Raw genomic sequence first — 21,881 nt, 5'->3', positions numbered from 1 at the left:
TTCGTGGTTTCGGTGAGTCCATCCGTCTTCTTCTTTGCCCGACGCGACGTAAGATAAATATTAGCCCATCAAACGTAATGATCGGAAAATAAATCATGCGATGCTGAGGCAAAATAGCCCGATGTCGGATAGCATGAGTAATGCCGCAGTATCACGCGGGGGGAATCGTGCGTTTCGGGCGATAAACCGAATTCAATTTGCAGTTCGCATCAGCAGTTCGCTCTCGCTGATGTACTCGACTTCGGTGCGGGAGGCAGATGCATTTTCGCCGTGCCGACGTCGGTATGCCCGCCCGAGCGCGTCAGGAATAGAGCCCTGGAATTTAGATTAACGATCGTGCGTGACTTCAAAATTACCGTTGATCCTCCCGTATCCGGCGCTCTTCTATTTTTCTACGTCTTCCCCCGCTGCGTTTTCCATTTCTCCGTCGTTTTGTATCTGTTCCTGCTCTCTCGCTTTCTCTCGCGAGGATCTCGGGATGGTAGATTGCGCGAGGCCAGGGGGGAGGCGTCGTAGTTCGCCTTCCTGCGAAAATTAGAACCGTCGTTAATGGATAGACGAAGCGGGAAAAATGCTAGTGGAGCTAAGAGCGCCCGGAGAATTTGTTAAGGAGCTGTGAAATTCACACGATAAACACGAATATTATGGCGCCGCTAACCAACAGCTATCTCTGCGTTCTCTGCATACTTATACCACTGTACTTAACTCCAGTGTGTACATTTTATTTACCATATATTCCTTAAATTACTACGTGACTCTCTCTCTCTTGACGTAATTACGTGACTTGCGTAAGATACGAAAAAAGATGCGGATGTAACGAAATAATTTCATAAGCCGCACAAACCATTTTTCCCCCGGCGAGCTTTTATTACGAACGTGAAAAACGGATTTTTGTCCACCCTTGCGAAAATAATGCGTCGCGCTTCCTGCAACAAAATTTCGCCTGCCGGCGAAATAATGTTAAGAACATTGTCAATTTTTTTCTTCTCGCCTCCACTGTGTCTCTCTACTTTCCCACGCGCTGTGTCGAGCGCTGGGCGCGGAAATGAAATGCATAAGGAGGAGCGATGCACCTCATCTACAATTCCGTTGGGTCATATCGGCACATACGACGCGAGGATGTTTTCTATTACCTCCTTGGCTTGTAAACATTCTGTTAGTCCCGTGTGTATCACAAACAGGTCGCATGCTAGACGCCGAGGCTGAACAGCTGTAAAAGGAAGAAGGGCGGAGAACATAGGGACGCAGGGCGGGCTGTCGTCGGGGAAGAAGATTTGAAACGAGGTGCATGGGACGCGCGTGAAAGGAGAAAAGAAGACGACGAGAAACCGCGGAATAATAGCTGAGAGAGAGGCTCGGCTTCGTACGGGCTAACACGACCCGGATCTCTCGTGATGTAACGACCGCGCGGCAAAGTTCTCGCTGTTCTAAAATCGCGAAACCTCTTTGCCTCCTTGCCTTCGTTACGTTATTTCATCTTGAAGCTTTTAGTTCAAGAAGGATTAATTTACTATACGATGACATTAGAACATTTTGTCGTGAACGTTTAATATATATGTATATATATATTTTTTAAATACTAATTAGAGATGTGACGAATTTTCATCGCGTTTTGAAATTAATATATTTTAATCTGCATTTGAATTATTTCCTTCTGTTTCTGTACATCTCGTTTCTATTCCGCCGCGATTGTTTCTATTTGACATTTGTTCTATCACGATGATCGATGTATCCCTGCCTTCTTCAACTACTTCTGCCCGTTATATCATGATATATTACGCTAGCCTATAAAGACCACAAGCTTTATACACTCGATCGATAATGTCTTATTTCCGTACGGTAGCTTGATGACTTCCGGCACGTCGGAAGTTACAAAGTATCGCGTCACTTACTCGCTCTGTCAGATGCGATCGACGCTTTATCACCAGTGTAACTAGATAAGTGTAAGAATAACAAACTATTTTATAAAATTACTTAAAATGGATGCACTTTTGTCGAGTAAGAAGAATCTTAAACACAACTTTTGAGAGTATTTTTTTTTAGAATACATCCGTTATTTCGTTTGTTCTAAAGAAAAAATTAATATTAAATTTACTCGGCAAGTCATAAACAATGTATTTGCAAGAAAAATTAATGATTTATCTTTGGGAATATTTATATTAGGGAAGAGTATTGAATGCGTGTCACTTAAATTACTTTTTATTATATTTCCCACTTAATTTTAAAAGTTTTCTAAATATTTTTATTAGTCCCTCGAATATAAAAGTTTTTTCAGTCGATTATATCTGAAATCGAAAATTACCGTGTTGCTGAAGCTCCGCTAAGCCCGCCGTGTGCGTTATCGCGAAACGTGGCGTTTCGCTAATCCGGCGACTTTTTTACAGAGTGTCTGGAATCTGTATATGACGCGTATTCGCGATAAATGTTATAGCGACGTCGGGATAATCTCGCGCGCGACACACACACACACACACATCAACTACGTAAAGCGCATACGGTATATTATCTATCGCGGGTGCGAGTTTCGTCGCGATGAAGAAGAACGACGACCGCGAGTCGTCGCGCTGCATCGTCGAGCGTACGCGAATTAGGCAAATTTATACGAAAACCATAAATCCTTAATTATTTTCTACCCGCGCACGTCCCGCGTAAGCGTGCCGGAATTTGCGATTCAAATAGCAGGCCTCGCTATTAAATCGCCCTCCACAAGCAAGCCCCGCCCTCCTCTTTGCTAATATTTACCCTCGCCTTTCTCGCGGGTTGCCTGTTGTCGGTAGGTTACAGTGAAAGATGACCCCCCACGAATTATACTTAAGTGTCGCCCTTTGGCTATCGGCAAATTGGTGATTTTAAGTGGCTGTTTCAGCAGCCAGGAATAAATTCCTTTCCCTCCTTCTCATCGAACTCTCGTTAGTTGCGAACAAAGAAGGAAAAAGGATTGAAATGGAATTTCTCGTCTTTCGATACTCAATGGTTTATTGACATGCGTATATTCAAATGGTTTTTTTTTTTCATTCATCTCTCCCGTTGATATATTACTACATACATTGAGAAAAAATGTATGATATTTGCGACTATAATTGCATAGTAAAGTAATTACAGTCGAGAATAATATTTTTATTGTAATTATTATTATTATATTGGTAATAAAAACCATATACTTACAATGGATGCTTATAATGATTGTTTTATGGTACTACTTGCTATATTAAAATCTCCAATTTAGTTATAGCAACCATATCTTAGATTATATGGATCAATATTACGATTATGGGAATTTTAATATAGTTTAAATAAACTGTAATTTATATTGTTAAATAACTATAGAAGCACAGTAAAAAATGACTATAAATTATAGTGATATTATGGTTGCTGCCACTATTTTTTTCTCACGTATCTGCAATATTTTTTTAAAGAATAGATTTTTATGTATTTTTACATTTTTCAATACGATATAAGGCTGTTTTTTTACAAGCTATATTTTCAAACAACATACGCTGTCATCTTATTTGATTATAAAAAAAACTTTTGAGAGAACTTTATAAAAAAATATCGTCGCAGAAAATGTTATCGCGGCATGTAGTACATGAGTAGAGCAGCTTTCAGTAAATTTAAAGATTAAAAGCGCCTTTTCATTCTTTCATAATTTTTGAGGAAGTCGTACGGATACGCCTCTTAGTGCGACGAATTTGATATTAAAAGTCCCGTTTTCCTCCTCCGCAGCAATTTGTCCTCGTCTCATCGAGAATTATCATTATGCTTTTCGTTTTCGAGCCGAGAGCGCCGGTCTTAACGGCTGAAATATGCCTCGTCAACTAGCCGGTAATAGTTTCATCCCTCTCTCCCACCCCCTTCCCACCCGTCCGATGACACACCAGCCGACGTAAGCCGCTTCAATATAAGGCCGCGTTTTATCACTGAAAGTCTATTATCGCGACTCATCCTTTCCGACCATTCTTCCTCGGCGCGGCGGCGTCGTCGGCGGCGGCGCTCGGTATGTGGGCGGGCAGAAACTATGCATTACTTGCATAATTTTAAATTTATACCCCGGAGCGCAAGGCGCACGGCTGGCACATGGCTTACTCTAAGCAATATCGTGGAGAAACTCAGGGGAAAAGTAGAGGTACCCGGTGCCACGAAAGAACCACGGGGTAGAGACCGGTGCGGACGGGACAAAGTGTCATCAACGTTGACTCCGCCACTTATCGTAACTCCGCACCGTGGAAAGATACTTTCGTGGGATTTCGTCGTATGAAGCTGCGTTCCATTTCCACGGGGACCCTTCGAAATCGCGGGATCAAGTTTTAATGAGGCGTTCTTTACCGACCGTACTTACCGCGTCGCGTCCAGTTCGTTCCGAGATCCGCGCAAATTGCGCGAGCGCAATCGAAAATATTTTCAAACCTGCGACGCGGGATTTATTTATTCAAGAATTTCTCGACTTGGGGAACTCGAAAAACTTTCCCGTGAAATTTTGTCGACCCTAAATGTCAGTAAACGTGCATTTTTGCATTGTTGATTTCAATTGATATTGATACGATTATCCGGGTTCGCTGATCCGTCGGACGCAATTGATTAACTTATAAACGCAAACGATAAATCATTTTATTCATTCGTGAATTTATCTTTGTTGCGTAGTAAATTAGTAGATGCACTTAATCGATGAACGTGAAAGGCCGGCGCGCAGTATTAATCAACAAGAGTCAGGAAATGTCTGCCGCCGGTTCGTTAGTTACTCGTATACCGTCAGGGTGATCGACGATGCGCGATTAAACCAATGCAGTAATTGCAATTTCATTTAATTCGAAGTGGGCCGATCAGTTTTCGCGAATAGACGATATTTTCGCCGTGGGGTGAATTGCGTGCCGATCCATCTTAAAATTTAACTCGATTAACGTCACACGTTTAATTGCGCTTTGAATCGGTCGCACGATTTTTGCACATTTCCCCCGCAGTGGAAAAGTATGTATTTTAATAAAAACGGTCGAGTTTGCGATGAATACTGACATTAGGATCGATAATTCCTTTCGCAATAAGTTATTAATATCCTTTCCATTGAATTTTACGATATTTTATTTTACCGTTTGCGTTTTCGTAATACCAATTTTCTAATGGGGGGGATACACGAATGCAATTTCCATGACCAGTCAAAGTATTATTTGCAAGCGCAAATAATATTCTGCGAGAACGCGCTCGGCTCATTTCCGAATAATATATTCGGTTTCGTGCACATCGCACTTTTACGCTTTCATTTACTCGAGGCTCCTGCGTACCTCCATGCACGCTACATGCAGTGGATTATTCGTCACGCTATCAGCAATCGATTACCCCTCATCTCCCTCTCTGCGTATGAATAGCACTTAATGTCATCTCCAGTGTAATTTGCGTCTAATTAAATAGGGGCTACTGCTGTGATTGTGGGTGGATCGGAATTAAACAGTTTACACTCGATATTACTCCCACAACATACCACGTCATTTTATTGTACGCTGCAAATCTTATTGGCGATGTATCACGCTGCTCAAACACGTAATTCCGTAAAGTTTAACTCTCGATGATCTGAATTAGTATCTAATTCGCACTCGCTGCAATTACCCACCGCTGCGACTCTTGATGCAAACAATAGCGCGCCTAAATAAATCACTTAATACCCAAGATGTTGACTCAAGTATGTGACAGATCGCTGCTGCTTAGCAACGTTAGGTCAAGCATGTCAGGTGCATTGTTAGATGCATACAATGGAGCGATAAACAATGGATTGTTATCATATGCGGATTGAGCTGAGCTAAGCTTCGCCTCGTTATCAATGATTTGAATTGGACGCGTTACTTTCACATTGGGACTCCATATATTATTATATAATACATCCGGTGTAAGTGCGCGCGCTATCGAACTCCCTTTGTTCGATTAAATAGAGAGAGAAAGAGAGAGAGAGAGAGAGAGAGAGAGAGAGAGAGAGAGCTGCTCCTTGTATTTCACGTTACAATGAAATACTTTTCGCTTCTGCTGTGGAATTTGTTCGAAATTGTTCGAATTATAGATCACGTATAAGTAAGCTCGTCTCGCTTCCTGGATATTGATTTTCAAACTATGGCACATTAATGACGTACATATTATCGTAAGCGACGAAGCGAGACATATTTATTTTGTAGGTAGGTGCGCGCGCGAGAGATGTTCCCGATTAAGCTTCAATTTCCTCTTATCGGATAAAGAAAGTGGTGGCTCTGGTTGATGGGTGGTGTGTTACCCACTGATCTTTGGGTCGGTTAAATTCGCCGGGACTTTTTTTCCGTTCGCTAAAACATCACACACAGCCCGCCGTATCTGGATAACGGTAAGCTTTAGAAACGATCGATAAAGTCATCTCCTTTTCTTGCCGGGTTTTCTCAGGGACTTGGAATAGGAATTTATATGTTCTCCCATAAAACGCAACCTCTCTCTCCCCCTCTTCTCCTGCGGCTTGTGTCTCCCGGTTTTATTCTTTTGCCGTCGTGCTTTTTTCCTTTCCTTTGTGCTCCCAGTTTCCGTTTGCCTACGCGCTTAAAGTGCATTTCTCCGCATTCAGAGAGAAAAAGAAAGAGAGAGAGAGAGAGAGAGAGGGAGGGAGAGAGAGAGAGAGACACATCGAGTGGAGTTTAATTTTATGGAGAATAAAACAATATTATTGTAACGGTAGATAATATCGAATATTGTCACGATATATTACAATTATTTATGGTTCCGGTAACGTGTATTGTTAAGCTGTTTTCTCAAGAGATTATATAGGGTGGCTGAAGTTGACATTAATAGAGAAAAAGAACTTGGGGGAAAAGAGTTCCCAGCATATACATATAAGCGGAGAAGAATGGAAAGGACGAGGAAATAAAAAGAATAAGTTAAAGACTCCGAAGAGGAATAAATCAATAAAGGAGGGGTTTTTGCCTATCAGGGTCGAAGGATCGATTCCATCGCTTGCAGTTAAGCGTTATTATCCTTGAGCCGCTGAATCCCTGCGGTTTACTGAATAATACTACGTTTAAGTAAAGCTTGCCTCCCTGATCCGAGAAATGGCGCACCGAACAATCCACCGTTTGCCTGCGATCGTGCATTTTCACCAATTGAGACACCGTCCGTTCGAAAGCTAGCACTTCGAGCTAGCTTTCGAACGGAAACGTCAGGATATGATGGAACAGTTCGGACGAATCTCAAGACTGAACGTCAAATAGTTCGATTCAGTTGTCAAAATCGAACCGAGAGTATATTTATGTAAAAATTCCAACTGTTTTTATTCACTTTAGATCTGAAAGTCCAAGACGATTGTAAGTCAAACTTCAATTTTTTTCACGTATTAGATATAGAAAAAAACAACTCGTGGGAAACCGCTCTTCTGCGTTTCCAATCTTCTCTTATAATACTGTCAGAACTGTCCGAAATACCCAAACTGCTTTCTTTCCACTTTGAACTCGTACAATATGCTTTTGGCTGGCAACGAGCCCTAATTCGTATTGAAGACGGAGAGGCTCGACGGTGCCGCAATGTTCGTGATCACGTCGATACGCAACGTATCGATACGCAATATCCGTTAATGTTCAGTGCAAGGACACAACAGACACCAGATCCCGCGAAGCGTGAAATCGAGATGACTGGCAAACCAATCAGTTAACTAGACCGAGTCAGAGTAGTCTAATGAGGATGTATTCCCACGCGTATGTACGTGCGTACGTGCGTTTAACAGTGCGTGAAACGCATATCACGGAGTACAGAGTAACTACTTTGGCCCGTGGAAAATTGCGAGTTTCCCGTGAAAAAAATCGGAGCGATAGAATCGTCGAGCGTCGCGCGCGCGCACGAACGTAATTATTGTATTTACTCTGGTTTCTTTCATGTCCATACCCCGAGTCCTGGCGGCGCGGCGCGTCGGCGCAAACCCGTCGCAACGTGATGCAGCTATCTGTAATAACCGGAGCGTAAAATTCCAATAAAAATTGGACGATGACGTCGTTTGATATAGCGGATAGCGGGCGAAGTATGGTAAAGATTATCTGTTTGATTAACGGTGCTGTTAAAGTGACGCGGGAATCGCGCGTATGCGATTTATACGACGACGCAAAACGAATTGAGCATATTGAACGGCGGACGAGTGCGAACACAGATTTGAAAAAAAAAAAATAAAAACGATTCGGAAAGGATAAAAGAGGGCTGCTTCTCGCGCGCTCGTATAAATATAATAAGCGCATTAGCTGTCGGGGGAGGAAAAGAGTGTAGGATAATATTGGTGATAAATATAGCTTTGGCAATCGTCAGGCGGACGTCGTTGGATTTGAGACGTTATTGTTCCGGCAACAGTAACGAGTCTCGGATTTGAATTCATTGTTTCAAAGAGCCAGTTACAGCGGCTTTTCGCGAGCAATATATTATCTGTTATTATTGCAGCCCCACTCGAGGCCACAATGGCCGGCTTTGCGCTCTGATCTCCATATTTTAATTAAAAGCTCTTGACGCCAGGATACGTCTCACCAGGTAGAAGTCAATTCGCAGCATCACCACTTTCGTAATATAGTTGTATGTTAATTCGCTGATGATAATTTAGAGTACGTTATTTCATACGGGCTGTGAAATGAATGCGTGCTTGCGGACAGTCTCTTTCTTTAATTTAACCCTTTAGTTTAAATATACATTATACTATATATAACACGGAATGTAATTCTTTTATCACCGCTTCAATGTGGAATAATATTGTATAATGTACAGTGATTAAAACGCATTTACATTTTTACAAAAAATGAAATATTATTTTTTAAGTGATTAAGCAAAAATTAGATGTAGATTGAATAATGATTTGCTGCACGGAAAGAATGGTTGAAGTATGTGAAAGTTTGGTTACAAAATAATTTGATCTGAAAATAATTTCATTGGATTATCAAAAGAATTACATTAGGTGACAGTAAAAATTGTAATCAAGTAACTCTAAGCAGAATAGATGTTTCCTATGGTGTTTTTGATGTACTGAATTCCAATCCGTAAGTGAAAATGTTCTACCACGTCAGATTTTTGAGAAGAATAAAAGTTGAAAATGCACTTTTTGAAAGCTTCAATCTTATTTTTCTAAAAAACTGACAAGATAGAACAATACATTTTACACTAGAACAATAGATTTTACAATACAAATTCAGCGCATCAAGAACTACAATAGACATCTGTCCTGATTACAACTATTCAATAAAAATTTTTTTGTCGATTAATATTATATATATTATAATACCACGTTTACTCCTAAAAATTTAATAATATTTTCATGGTAAAAAGATTTGATATTTTTATTTCAAAGTATAAACTTTAGTTATTGAACCGGTTTTTAAAAATCCACAGCACATCCAATTTACTATAAATTTTTTAAGATATTTAAAAATGCATTTATTGGAAGTTTTAAAAAAAATGTTTTTTTGTTTTTTCAAAAAATCTGACAGGATAGAACAAATCACGGATTCGGCTTCAATTTATCAAATATATTTCAAGAAACCTGATCTGATTAGAATTATTTGAAAACGACCAGTGTTAAGTGCACTATAAAAAAAGGTATGCTCTAATAAAAATGTAATATTAGTATTACATTTCTACAAGGACGTAGAATTACATTTATAATATATGTAAAAATTACATAATTCATGGGAATAAAATTTCATGTTTTTACAATAATTAATACTGTTACCTCTATATATGTTAATGTAACTTTATATTAGATAAAAAAATTATATTAATATATTTTATAATTTTCTATGTAAATGCACAAATGTTTAAAATATAAAATACATAATAATACGCATAGTATATTTAAATTTTTACGCATATATAGCTTAAGAAACATTGTATAGTAATTACTTGTTGATGAATTGCGTAAATATTTTTATAAACTTAAATTTAATTGTAAATTTACTTTTGTAAATTGTTTAATTACTATAAAAACAATTTTATTTGTAAATTTTAACATTATAACTTTTACGTGCATAAACATACACATTTAATAGCAGGTTTCAAAGTTACCTAATCATTTTCTTACAATGTAGAACGTTTAACAATTATGATAAATATTGCAGAAGGTTTTAACATTCTAGCAATTTGAACGCCTTACATAATTATTTTGAGAAGTTTCCAATAAAATCATTTTCAAATTTATATTTTAGGCACTTCAGCAAAACTGTTTTTTCCGTGTGGATATTATGCTAATGCACTCCATGTTCAAACAAAATGCCCTTAATTAGATATGCCTCTTTTCTGACATTCACGAAGAACATTAACTCTGTCGTGCAGTCACGTTCGTTCCTGTCCCGCGGCTAAACAGAGCAATTTGTCTGTCCATTATCGCGCGGCGTAACACAAAGGCGGGAGAGGCAGCTAACTTCGGTATTGGACACCGGGCGCACGATGGCACGCGATGTAACCGAACGAGTGTATATAAATGCACGTATATACATCGGTATATCGACAAAGGGACAAGTGAAGTGGAGAGAAAACGAAGGAAAAAGATAGCGCGGATGGGGAAGAGATAGGCAGCGCGCAAAAGGAGAAAACAATGGTGGACGGAAGTAAAAAACGATGGAGAGGATTATTTTAGAACGATGCGGTTCGAATCCCCGATGTTCGAGGGGTGGAAGCCGGCAACCGCCGGTGGTTTATACCCCCTGTGAAATGCGACGGGAATGTTTCTCCCTCCTCCCTCTATGCGAAAATAGTGGGTCGTAAGACTACCGGCATGGCGGCTGCGGCTGCGGATGGTGAAGCGCCAGCCAAGCCAGCCTCGGTGGCGAGGCCGCCGCGCCAGGGGTTGAGCCCGCTGAGGTCGGGGAAACGGCGGCGGGCGTCGCGGCGCGCTCCGACGACGACGGCGGCATATGCCGTATACGGCGCCGCTCCACTCGTACATCAACAACGTGATTCCCATGCATACTGCTTCACAATCTCGTCGCCTCCGCATCCGCTGAGCGCGCGGGGGGGGGATGGAAATGCGCTGCATATGCATACACGCGTGACCCCGGGTCCTCCGCGTGCATACGTACCCGTTGTGTTGTTTCCTCCCGAGGGACACGTAGCGTGTGTGTATATTGTGCCCACCTCCGCCCGGGCGCACGTGTGCGTTCCTGCCTGCCCGCCTCGCGTTTGTCACGCTCCTAAATTCATGTTTCGAGGTCGCGCTACGTCGCGCACGTGTCACTCGGGGGTGAGAGGGTGGTTGATAGGAAAAGACTGTTTCCGCCGTTTTCACTGTATCCAGTGCGCCGTGGCTGCATCCGTTTGTTACGCTACCGAAATGTTACGCGTAAACAGCTTGCAGCGATTTTACTGACTGCGTTAACCGAGTGATGTACTTTTTTTTTTTTTTCAGACGTGTTCTAATTAACTTGCTTCGCCGAGGTATTAAAAGACTTAGAATTTTTCTTTAAAAATAAACAAAAATTAATAGGCTGGTATTGGGCAAAGCAACGTGCAGAAGATAAGGCCAATAACGAACGAATTAAACATACGTGTCAATACGGTTTATTTGAAAATGATAATAAAATTGCAAAATAACAATGGTAAAGTTTGAAGTGCTGTACGTTTTGACTGAACACAAAGTTTTCATTAGCAACAAAGAATAAAATAGTCAATTATTGACTTGTTTGTTGTTGACCTTATTATCTATAATATATTACTTTGCATAATAGCTCATTATTAATTTTTATTTACTTTAAAAAAAATTTCTTTAAATCTGATGTTTTTCCACGGTAAATCAAGTTAGTTAGAAAAAACGTCTGAAAAAACATTTAACATCACTGGCTTAAGGCAGTTTATAAAATCACAGCAAGCCGTTATAATTTATTAAGAAATTTTTAAGAAAGATTCTTCATGTGATATTACCTTGGTAAAGCGAGTCAGTCAGATATGTCTAAAGATACGTTTAGCATTTTAATTATCTTAATGTAAGTTTATTACATTACTGCAACTTGTTTATGACTCGGTCTTATCCTGGAGACTCGGTCTCATCCTGGATTACTACATACTGAAAAAAAATATGTAAAATTACTTGCTTAAGTACATTATAAATTGCGTAATTTCTACGTATATTACTTACGTAAGTAATATATGTAAAAATTACGCAATTTATAATGGAAAATTATAAAATTGTGCGTCTTTACAAAATTAATACTTTTCTCTCTAATTATATAAATATATGTTCATATTAGGTGGGAAATTATAATAATATACTTTACAGTTTTTTATGTAAATATGTAATGATTTTTTATAATATTATATAACATAATGATACGCATATTATATTTGGATTTTTACATTTGTATATATAGCTTAAAGAGAAATTGTATGTTGTTAGAGAATTATTATATAAATATTTCTATTTAATTTCAATTTGATAAGTAAATTAATTTTTGTTTGATTACTCGAAAGAACAATAATTTTATTTCTAACTTTATTCTTACGTATGTAAATATACACTTTTAACAGTGAGCCCTAAAAATTATAATAATCCGTGATTTGACATAATTTTTTTATAGTGCAGCGAGCGCAACATTCTAGTTATAGCAAACAGTTATGGTGTTGTACATTATTTAAAAAATTTTTATGTTATCGTAATGAATGAATTATATTGCATACATTATGACATTTCTAATTTGCTCATTGTTGATCTTACTTTTTACATAACTTTTCTTAATTAATGTTGACTGCCGCGGTCTTTGAAGATTTTCAAAGGAATAATTTTGAAAGATGATTCCAATTAATTAGTCGAGTCTTTATTAACGATTCATTAATTGCTCCTTACCGAGGCTCATTAAATTATTTCTTCAATCACGTTATAATTATAATAAAAAGCAATTACGAACGCGAAATCTGAATTATATACGTATAAATTTGAATAGCTATATTGCTCACGCAATCGTTCCACGCGGCCTTGTGGATCGCATTAACGTTTCAGTGATTTCTGATAACGTGCACTCCGTACGACGTATGCGGGCGAGATATATTCGCGAGGAGGTAAAAGTTAGACGCGTAAACTTGAGATTGGTTGCTCGCTGCGGTCTCCCTATAGGAAATCCTGATACATCTCGAGTTTCCGCGTCAAACTTTCCGACGATACTTGTTCGTTTCGCTCTCGCGCGAGGTATCCTCCTTACGTTTCTTTCCGGTTTCTTTTGCGCGGCCACACGCTACACGTTTCCTCGCCCGTGGTAATTTCGTCGAGCATGTCGTACGGCTCGCCGTAAACCACGTACCAACGATGAGTCTCGTGTTCAAAGTGCCCGCTTGTAATTGCACGCGGTCGTTTGTGAACGCGCGCTCGCCCTCGGGACGCGAAATACACAGGAGAGCATCCCGTAAAATCCCGTAGCCTTAATCCATTGTTTCACTCGTATCATCGCCGCGATACAAATTATTTCGAGTTCCTTATCGCGATGACCTTTTGATGAAAGGGATTTTAAGCCGTAAGAAGGCGCTTGAGAAATACGCGTATAGATGCACCGGAGCTTCATTAGGGGTTTTGAATAGCTAATTAATGTACAGAAAATACATGACGTATTCGGCTCTTACGTTAAGCCGGATTCAAATTGAGCAAAATGAGCACACGAACATGAAATCATGATGCCGCTCATTGAAGCAAATTACTCGTTTATGTTTGATTTTCTCGGATTCGTGTGATTAACATTTTTTTTACATAATTAAATTGTTTAAATTTAATCAAGACGTCTAATATTAATTAATTTAATTTTGTAAAATTTAGGGAGAGTAAAATCATACAGATGTCAGACCAAAAAAACAATTTAATTTTTTTCTTCGATACACGTGTGCGTGTATGTGTGTGTGTGGTGGTTTCACGGATATAAATTCAAAACTATTTTACATTAAAATATGAAACGAACACTGTAATTGGATCGGTCGAAGCAGAGCTGCGTATAACGATGGATTTTTTTTTAATTTTCTGATATAATGTGTAATTTTTATTTATTTTCAAGTTCCGTGATTTATACCAACGTTGCAGAGTTTGATGCAGTCACAGGTATATAATTTAAACTGCAGAACTTTTCCACGCGGGTACATATTGCTTGTGAAGTTCAAGAGTTGTATTTACTGCTGGCGATATAATTATGGCAATTTCGTAGCAGCGAAACGTTCCTGCGAAAGTTCCGTGCGAGCGGAGGATCGCGCTGAAGAATACGTTGAAATTTAAATAATCTAAATATATCTCGTAGTGTATCCCTTTGATTCGGTTAAAACTTCCTTCTCCTCGAACTCCTGCCGGGAAGGATACGTAGGGAGAGGGTGGGGAGAAGTCAAAAGGAAGGAAAGAGAGTAACGCGGAGAGTAACATGTCTTTTTGCGCCGCGCAAAAACAGCGCGCGGGCGAAAGAGCGAAAGAGCATACATACGGCGATGCCGCGAGACACGAAAGAAAGCAACCCTCAAAGGACGCGCGGTATAAGTCACCCCTCAAAGGATGTATCCGGGAGTACACCGACCGCAGGGGAGACAGGAGACTGGGGTAACTCGATAAATAAAGAAGCAAAAATGGATAAATCGGGCACGGGCTGGCTAAATGGGGGCTCCTGTTTCCGTTATCCCCCAAAAAAGGGGGAAAGAAAGAAAAAGCTCTCGGCGAGCTTTGTCCTTGGTTGTTTGAGTCTGCTCTAACGGGTTGGTTTTCTTTTTTTTCCCTCCAACGGGCGCGTCCCGAGTTTCATGATGGAAAAAAAAAGAGGATAGAAAAGCGGTTAGTAATGACGAGGCGCACAATAGGGGATAGTTAACGCGTAGATGCGTCGCGGGCGGACGACGGCGAAGCTAACAACGAGACGCGCGAGCGTTGTGCGAGAGTTATATACAGAATAGCAAGAGCGAAGCGTTGAATTGCAGGGAAGAAAGGAGACGGAGACGCGGGGCGGGATCAGTTAGCGGCGGCCTTCATTTGGGTGCAAATGGAGTTTTTCCTAAATGGACGTTTCGAAAGTTTGCCGCTGTCAGGCATTGTTTGGCCGACGACAGAAGGACAGAGGGAAAGGGAAAGGGAAAGGGAGAGAATGGGAGCAAGCGCAATACGGAATCAGTCTGCCAAGGCTTTGATTAGCTCGCGTCACGGGGTCAAAGGCTTCCCCGGTTGTCCGCCTGGTATTTCTAGTTGGTCCGTGCGTTTTCCTCGCGACAATTGTCGCCCTGCTGTTTCCCCCGTCTTTTCCCAGTATTTTTCGTATCCTCGTACTTTTCTTCTTCCTTTCTCGTCCTTCGCCTTTTCGCATCGTGCTGCTTGTCTCGCACTGAAATATAATAGAGAAAACATTTTATCTTATTCTTTTTCATATATTGCTTGTTTTGTAAATCTATCAGAAAGTTCATTGGCGAAAATTAGTCTCTAAATTTTATTTTAGAGTTATTATCTTTCTTTTTATTCAGTTTCGAATTTTTCCAACTTAGTCCCCCTCCCCTCCCGTTTGCATCGAATGCGTTGGTTCGATTCCGCCAGTACGGTTGATTATAGATAGGCCACGCCGCCGTTTGTTTACCGAACCACTTATCTCGCGTAACACCGCACTCGAAATAGATGCAATTAATCGAATATACTCATTATCTACATTACACGTTGGCTACTTGAATGAAAATTACCGTGTAAAGACGTGTTAGGATAATTCGTGCTCAATGGTTTTGCGATAAATCAAGATTATTACCGCGGCCGTTATTCAGCCGTTCCCTTTTATTTGCCTACAATTGGGAATGGGTGTTTTGCGTCCGAAACGCGAAAATCCCCGAACGAGGTAAATTTCCGAGGCTCAATCGGACGTATATACCGTTACGCTGATCGAAACACGAGCGACGGGGCACTAAAAGGAAAAGCAACGATTTCCCGTTGCTTTACGACAGTAATTAAGCGCGACTTCGCTTCGGAAACCGCAACTAATGCTTGCCTCCATTCGATCCCGAAGCTTCATTTGCCCGCGCATCCAATGACGCAGTGCCACTTTGATCTCTCGAGTTGAGCACTTACGAAAGTGAGATCACTCAATCTATGAACGCGTTAGCGTTTATTTACTGTCGAATCAGCAATTTGCCAGAAATGCGCATTCCCCGAATGAAAGCGCTGGTAAATAGCAGTTTTATCAGGTTCCGACTCTAAAAGTCAAATCGGCGCGTTTCCCAATTCACTCATTTATTTACGCATTGCCGTTACAATTAAATCTAATTATTTCTTCACTATACGTATATATGAAATTACCTACTAGCTTAATAAATTTCTGTGCAGTGCCGAAGGTGGAAATAGTGGATGAGCATGGCGCCACGGCTGGTGACAAGTTCTACAAAGCGGGTAGTACAATAGAGCTGAAGTGCGTAGTCAGCAATATACCGCAACCCACTGGCTATGTCACGTGGCGACACGGATCTCGTACGTTAAATTACGACACGACTCGCGGTGGCATCAGGTAAGCACGACATAATATTTTGATGCGGTATAAGATCTTATCTTCTTGAAGGGCTGTGGTTGAGTCACTCTTGATCTTGTAATCCTTTGCGTGAATATAGTGCATAAATCAGCGGTAAAGTGAATTTGATTCTTTTAACATTTGTAAAACAGATCGTAGTATGGATCGATGAAAATTAACGAAACCATTAATCGATTTCGAGTGGACTCAGCGATCGCCAGTCAAAAATTAAGTAAGATAATGTACGTATCTACATCCATTACGTACTTACATATCCATCGTACAGATTTACGTATCCGTTATCGTCTGTTATTTATTATCTATTTGACGTGCAGCATAACGACAGTTCGTTTAAATATAGCTGCAGTTAACATTCTGATAATTCGACAAGGCCTCGATAGTTTATGCAGCCTGCATACACCGGCATTCTAATTGTCTCGATAAAGAATAGTACGCCTGGTGAATTTTGAAAGGCTTCTATTAAAGTTCTCGACCATAGGTCAACAATTGCGGCGGTTCCTCTGGCGTGTGTGACCTAATTGGCTATAGATATGACGGCATTCATGAATTTCAAATAGCGTTTCAGACAGTATTTTGATGTTGTCGGTTTCGTAGAACGATTTTTCAATCAGTCGGTTCATCGATAAAACAATTTCGAATTTTTCTCAGATATAGCGCGATATAGTCCCTTTATCTCGCTCCGATGCATCTGCTTCGTTCGTTTTAACTATGATCGGTTAGTTTGTGTCGCACGTTTGACACTTTACACGATAATGTTTGAAAAATCGATGAGGAACTGGCCATATCGATATTGAGCTCGGAAGAAAGGATGCCAGGCATCAGGTGAACTGTTGACAATTTAATCACCCTCGAAAACGCTCGATTATAGTGGACCGATACACATAATGAACGAGGTCGTTGCTTGCGCCAAACGCAGACAGCAGGCTTTGAATAAAACATTCAGAGCTTTTAATCACAAAGGATCACAGCTATCATTAGCAGGAATTAGTTCGATTAATTAAAATTAGATGCGGAGTGATTTTAAAATGATTGTAAAAGCTTATTTATTTTATTAAAATTGCAAAATTTTACTTCTTATTTTAAATAAAATCAGTAAATAAATTATTTCTGATTAAATGTGTCTGTGACAAAGTAACATGCAACTTTTAAAGAGTTTTGTGATCTTTCAAAAAAATCGCTTTATTTTTACATTAAAAAAATATATTTTTTTCTTTATATTTAAAATTGAAAATTATTATTATACGGCGCTACACTCAAGGTAAACTTGCTACATTGAAATAAAATTCATAGAATCCTTATTCATATTATTATAAACTCATTTAATAATATGTTAGTAATATTTTAATAATTTTAAAATTAATTTGAACTGAATCAAAAATATCAAATGTTATTACAATATTCGTGTATATGCATATGCGTATAAATGTGCAAATGTATAATGTAGGAGTCTTATGTAATTAGGACAGATTCTATCATTTGTTCTCTTGAAGATAAAAAATGGTATCAGTGAATGTTGAATGATATAATGATATAATCTGGTTTTCTATTGATTTATTTTTTCATAAGTATAATAATGCATCACAGAAAAGTGCAGTTGGCTTTTATAAACTTTATTTCAATCGAGCAATTATTTATTGTTTAGTATGTAGTGTTATTATATAATTTTTGGTGTCTATATATAAAGAAATGTACGTAAGAAAATGTAGAAATAAAACCATTTTTCAACCATTTTACAAAACTACTTATAAAAATCTTCTTCTTTTATTTTTCAAGTTATTAATTAAAGATCTAAAAAGTTTGACGTATTTCAATATTATTTTTCAAAGTAACAATTTAATTTTCATCAAGAAATATTGAAATGATATTGACATTTACGCTCTGTGTACGGAAGAAAAATATATTTCATCATTCTTAATATTTACACAGAAAAACTAATTTTACCGAAGTATTTAAAAATTTAATTAAATTTTAAACTTGATACAGATCTGAAAATAATTTTGTTAGACGTCCAAAATAATTATATAGGACACTCAAGTTGATTGCTAAAATGTCAAAACTTTTTTGCAGTATTGCTCATCATGCTTGAACATTTCTCATTAATTATTTTGATGTTCTAATAAAATTATATTCAGATCTATATCTCCCTATAGCTAATTTTAAATTTAATTTATGTAATTAAAAATTTTTTAGTTACTTCAGCAAAACTGCTCTTTCCATATACTTTATAAAAATTATATATTCGTGCAAAAATATCGACGATTCTCAAATATTTTCCAGAAATTTGATATAAGATTGTATTTTTAAATCAAAATTATGTCGTATAAATGAATATCGAAAGATGTAACTTTTTCTGATTAGATATTATGCAACGTGGCAATGCGGGAGTCAAGACAGCATATACGTAGAATGCGTGTGGGCAATTTATTGACCACATTTTATTACTCTTTGATTGTTCACCGGTAGATGTTCTGCGAGATCGTTAAACCGAGAACGCGTCAAATGCAGCGCTGCAAATAAAGGATGTTCGATCGTGCTGTCGTCTATCGTGATTACTCACCGGACCCTATAATGGCATGCATCGGCTTTCCTGACTTGATGAACCATTATGAAAAGACCGTATCACCCTATCTTACGAGCTACGCTCGCGTTATTTCTGAAAACACAGGTGTTCCACAGATTATATGCGCGCATACAGAGAGTGGTGAGAAATAATCGAACTTCATGCTATTTACGATGTAATATTCGTGATAGAACCGTAATTGTTGGTTCAATTTATTACTTCCATTATGTCGTTTGAGGGTGATAAAGTTTTTGATTCCGGGATATAAAAGTAAATTTATAAGTGTGGCCAGTTTTTTATTGCGTTAGCCTCTTACCTAATCTAATTTTACAGACTTGCATTTCTATCTACTTGTTGATGTGAAAACTCTCACTGGCTACGCGTTAAACGTCTAAAGATACAGGCAAGGTTGATATAGCAGGCAGTACATCGGTGAAGTTAGTTAGCAGTATAATGTTATTATGTTCTACACATAGTGTTACACTTCACTTTCCGTAGTACCTCGTACGTAGCTCGTCGACCTCCTCCTATCTGCTGCTACTCCTCACCTTGGGCGTGCTCTAAGTTGGTCAAGTCTATGAGTGCACGCCTCAAGCATGCATCGCCCAACGCGCGCTGCTCAAAGCGATTCTGATAATAGAAAAATCGATAATAATGAAATATCGCGGTGCGTGACGTGTAGAAACACGGAAGGAGCGATTTTGTCGAGATACAGGTCTGAAAATAATTATATTAAACTATTAGGGAATTATATTGGACGTTTAGAAAAGCTGGTCACTAGAATGTCAAAACTTTTACCGCAGCAATATTATCATGCTTGAGCGTTCTACATAATTACTCTTTGGCCCATAAACCAGGGTAACTCATATTCGATTGATTCCTATTCATAAAAGTTTCTTGAAATCTTAAAAAGTCCTCTACTCTTTATCCCCTCATTAAAAAAGTTTATGGAGTGCATCTCTTTGCGGTATCACAACTTGTCATCGATTTCCCTGCGAACAACATCGTTGATTTTTACGTCGAGCATTAGTGATCCCAGAACTGTAGGTAACGCTGTCTTTTTATGAAAAATTTATAAATATTCGTTTTTATTCTACATTAATGTCGGAATGTTTGTTTTTATTTAAAAATTATTTTTCTCAGAGAAAAATTAAATTTATAAAAAAATTAATTTGTCGAGAACAGAATTGTATTATGTGCAACATTAAGCTTTTTGGGAAAGATATTATTTTTGCAATAAAAACAAAAATGCTAATTTTAAAAAAATGTTTCCTAGTTGCTCTTTATTAAAAATCATTTGCTTTAATGTGCCTGAATTATTTTTGAAGAATTTCGAAGAACTTGATCAATTTTTTTCAAAATTTTATATTTAAATTAAAAACTCTAAAGTTATTTTTTATATGTACATTTATTATAACCAATTTTAAAGCAAATAACTGTAATTTGAAAAGTACATATATTTGTTCTATAGAAACTTGAAAATATATTTATGAATTTTAAAAAATTTTTGGAATCACTTTATAGATGGAAAACTGATCGGACACGAGTTACTGTTACAATTGTTCTTTCCATGTAGTAGCAACGTGCATTACAGAAATGTTAAATGCTGCATCCTTATAGAATGTAAAGGTGATTGTACGTACATTTCTGTAACCGTTACCGTAAGAAATTGAGCAATACGATTAGTTAATTCGGGCGGTTACAGCTGATTTGAGCAATATGATGAATTAAAATCTTACGGTTACGATCAAGGAAATGTATGCAATGAGTCTTTATACCGGGCAATATTAAATTGACCAGTAATTAATGCTTATTTTTAGTGTTAAAAGTACTGCTGTTAATACTTTTAATACTCAAAATAAGTAATAATTACTAGCCAATTTAATACTACCTAGTAATACATTTTTATAAAGGCACAAAATAATTTATTGAAATAATGCTGTACCGTTGCTGCAATTTATTATGGGAAAGTCGTCAATACCGACATAAGTCTTCTAAAGTAAAATAACATTCCTTATTTCTCGGAAACTAAATATTACACTTTATTAATATTAATATAAACATAATAAAATATAATCCAGCAAAAATAGCAAAAATAAAGTAATATATCAGTATTGGCGATCTTTCTATTAGACGTTTAGTTTATCTGTATAAGATCCCAATAAATTTAGAAGAAATATATATTTAAACTAATAATCAAGAGAATTGCAAGGGAATTAATACAGCTAATATAGCTATATTATTTAACACAGTTAATACTATATACTTAATATTAATTAATATTGTTTTTAGTAATTTAACATTACAACGCGGTTAAAGTTTACAATATAAAAAAGATTTATAGAAATGTCGGATCGTTAAACTTTATAAAATATAAAAAAAATTATTTTTTTGATCTTTAAAAAGCGTGGTAAAATTTAAATAACTTGATAAATGGATCTCGAATTAATATCTTATTAAGGACGCCGTTAAATGTAGAGTGTAATATATTGCACTTTGTGTACAAAGGTATTGTATCATTGGTCGGTCGCTCCGACGCTCGTTCGTAATAGTGATACGCGCGGTCTGATCCATTACTCGGCAAATCAATTAGGACACGAGCGTCGTAGCGCGGAAAAAAGCGCGTGACGAAAACAAAGCATTTAATCGGATTTTGTTTTATCGGCCGTACACGCTGAAGCCACGGTGGCAAATATTTCATAGCAACAAGGGGGACACTGCGTGGCGTTCCTTTTTTTTTTTATATCTGTGTCCGCGATAAAATAGGCCCCATATTTCAAAATTCTATTCCGGTCACGGTTTTTTGTTATCCTCTTTTTTTCCGAAATAACGCCGTCGAAATGTCGATATTACTACTCGGCCTTCTG

At 38.1% G+C, this 21,881-nt stretch overlaps 1 protein-coding gene and 2 long non-coding RNA genes across 13 annotated transcripts in view; 1 reads left to right on the top strand and 2 right to left on the bottom strand.

The window, feature by feature from the left end:
* The window catches only part of LOC105832935 (peroxidasin), a 164,417-nt gene that overhangs the window by 99,844 nt on the left and 42,692 nt on the right, over positions 1 to 21,881 (top strand). For all 10 annotated transcript variants that reach the window (XM_036292637.1, XM_036292635.1, XM_036292633.1 and 7 more), the window contains one exon: positions 16,256 to 16,433. In XM_036292637.1, coding sequence (XP_036148530.1) covers positions 16,256 to 16,433 — 178 coding nt within the window. The remainder of the gene's footprint in view (positions 1 to 16,255; positions 16,434 to 21,881) is intronic.
* LOC114255406 overlaps positions 1 to 21,881 on the bottom strand; it is a 56,427-nt gene that overhangs the window by 3,883 nt on the left and 30,663 nt on the right. The window contains exon 2 of one of the 2 annotated variants that reach the window (XR_004964751.1): positions 357 to 525. This is a non-coding gene — a long non-coding RNA (uncharacterized LOC114255406). Of the gene's footprint in view, positions 1 to 356; positions 3,350 to 21,881 lie in introns of those variants that run through there. The other variant, XR_003626692.2, reaches the window with a different exon arrangement.
* On the bottom strand, positions 12,410 to 20,308 carry LOC118647556. The gene is made up of 2 exons (XR_004964752.1): positions 19,012 to 20,308; positions 12,410 to 15,275 (listed from the first exon to the last, which is right to left on the bottom strand). It is a non-coding gene; the product is annotated as an uncharacterized LOC118647556 (long non-coding RNA).

The sequence above is a fragment of the Monomorium pharaonis genome, chromosome 10 (genome assembly GCF_013373865.1).
Source record: "Monomorium pharaonis isolate MP-MQ-018 chromosome 10, ASM1337386v2, whole genome shotgun sequence".
NCBI lineage: Eukaryota > Metazoa > Arthropoda > Insecta > Hymenoptera > Formicidae > Monomorium > Monomorium pharaonis.
Note: the sequence above shows the minus strand (reverse complement) of the source record. Positions and strands in the feature narration are given on the sequence as shown.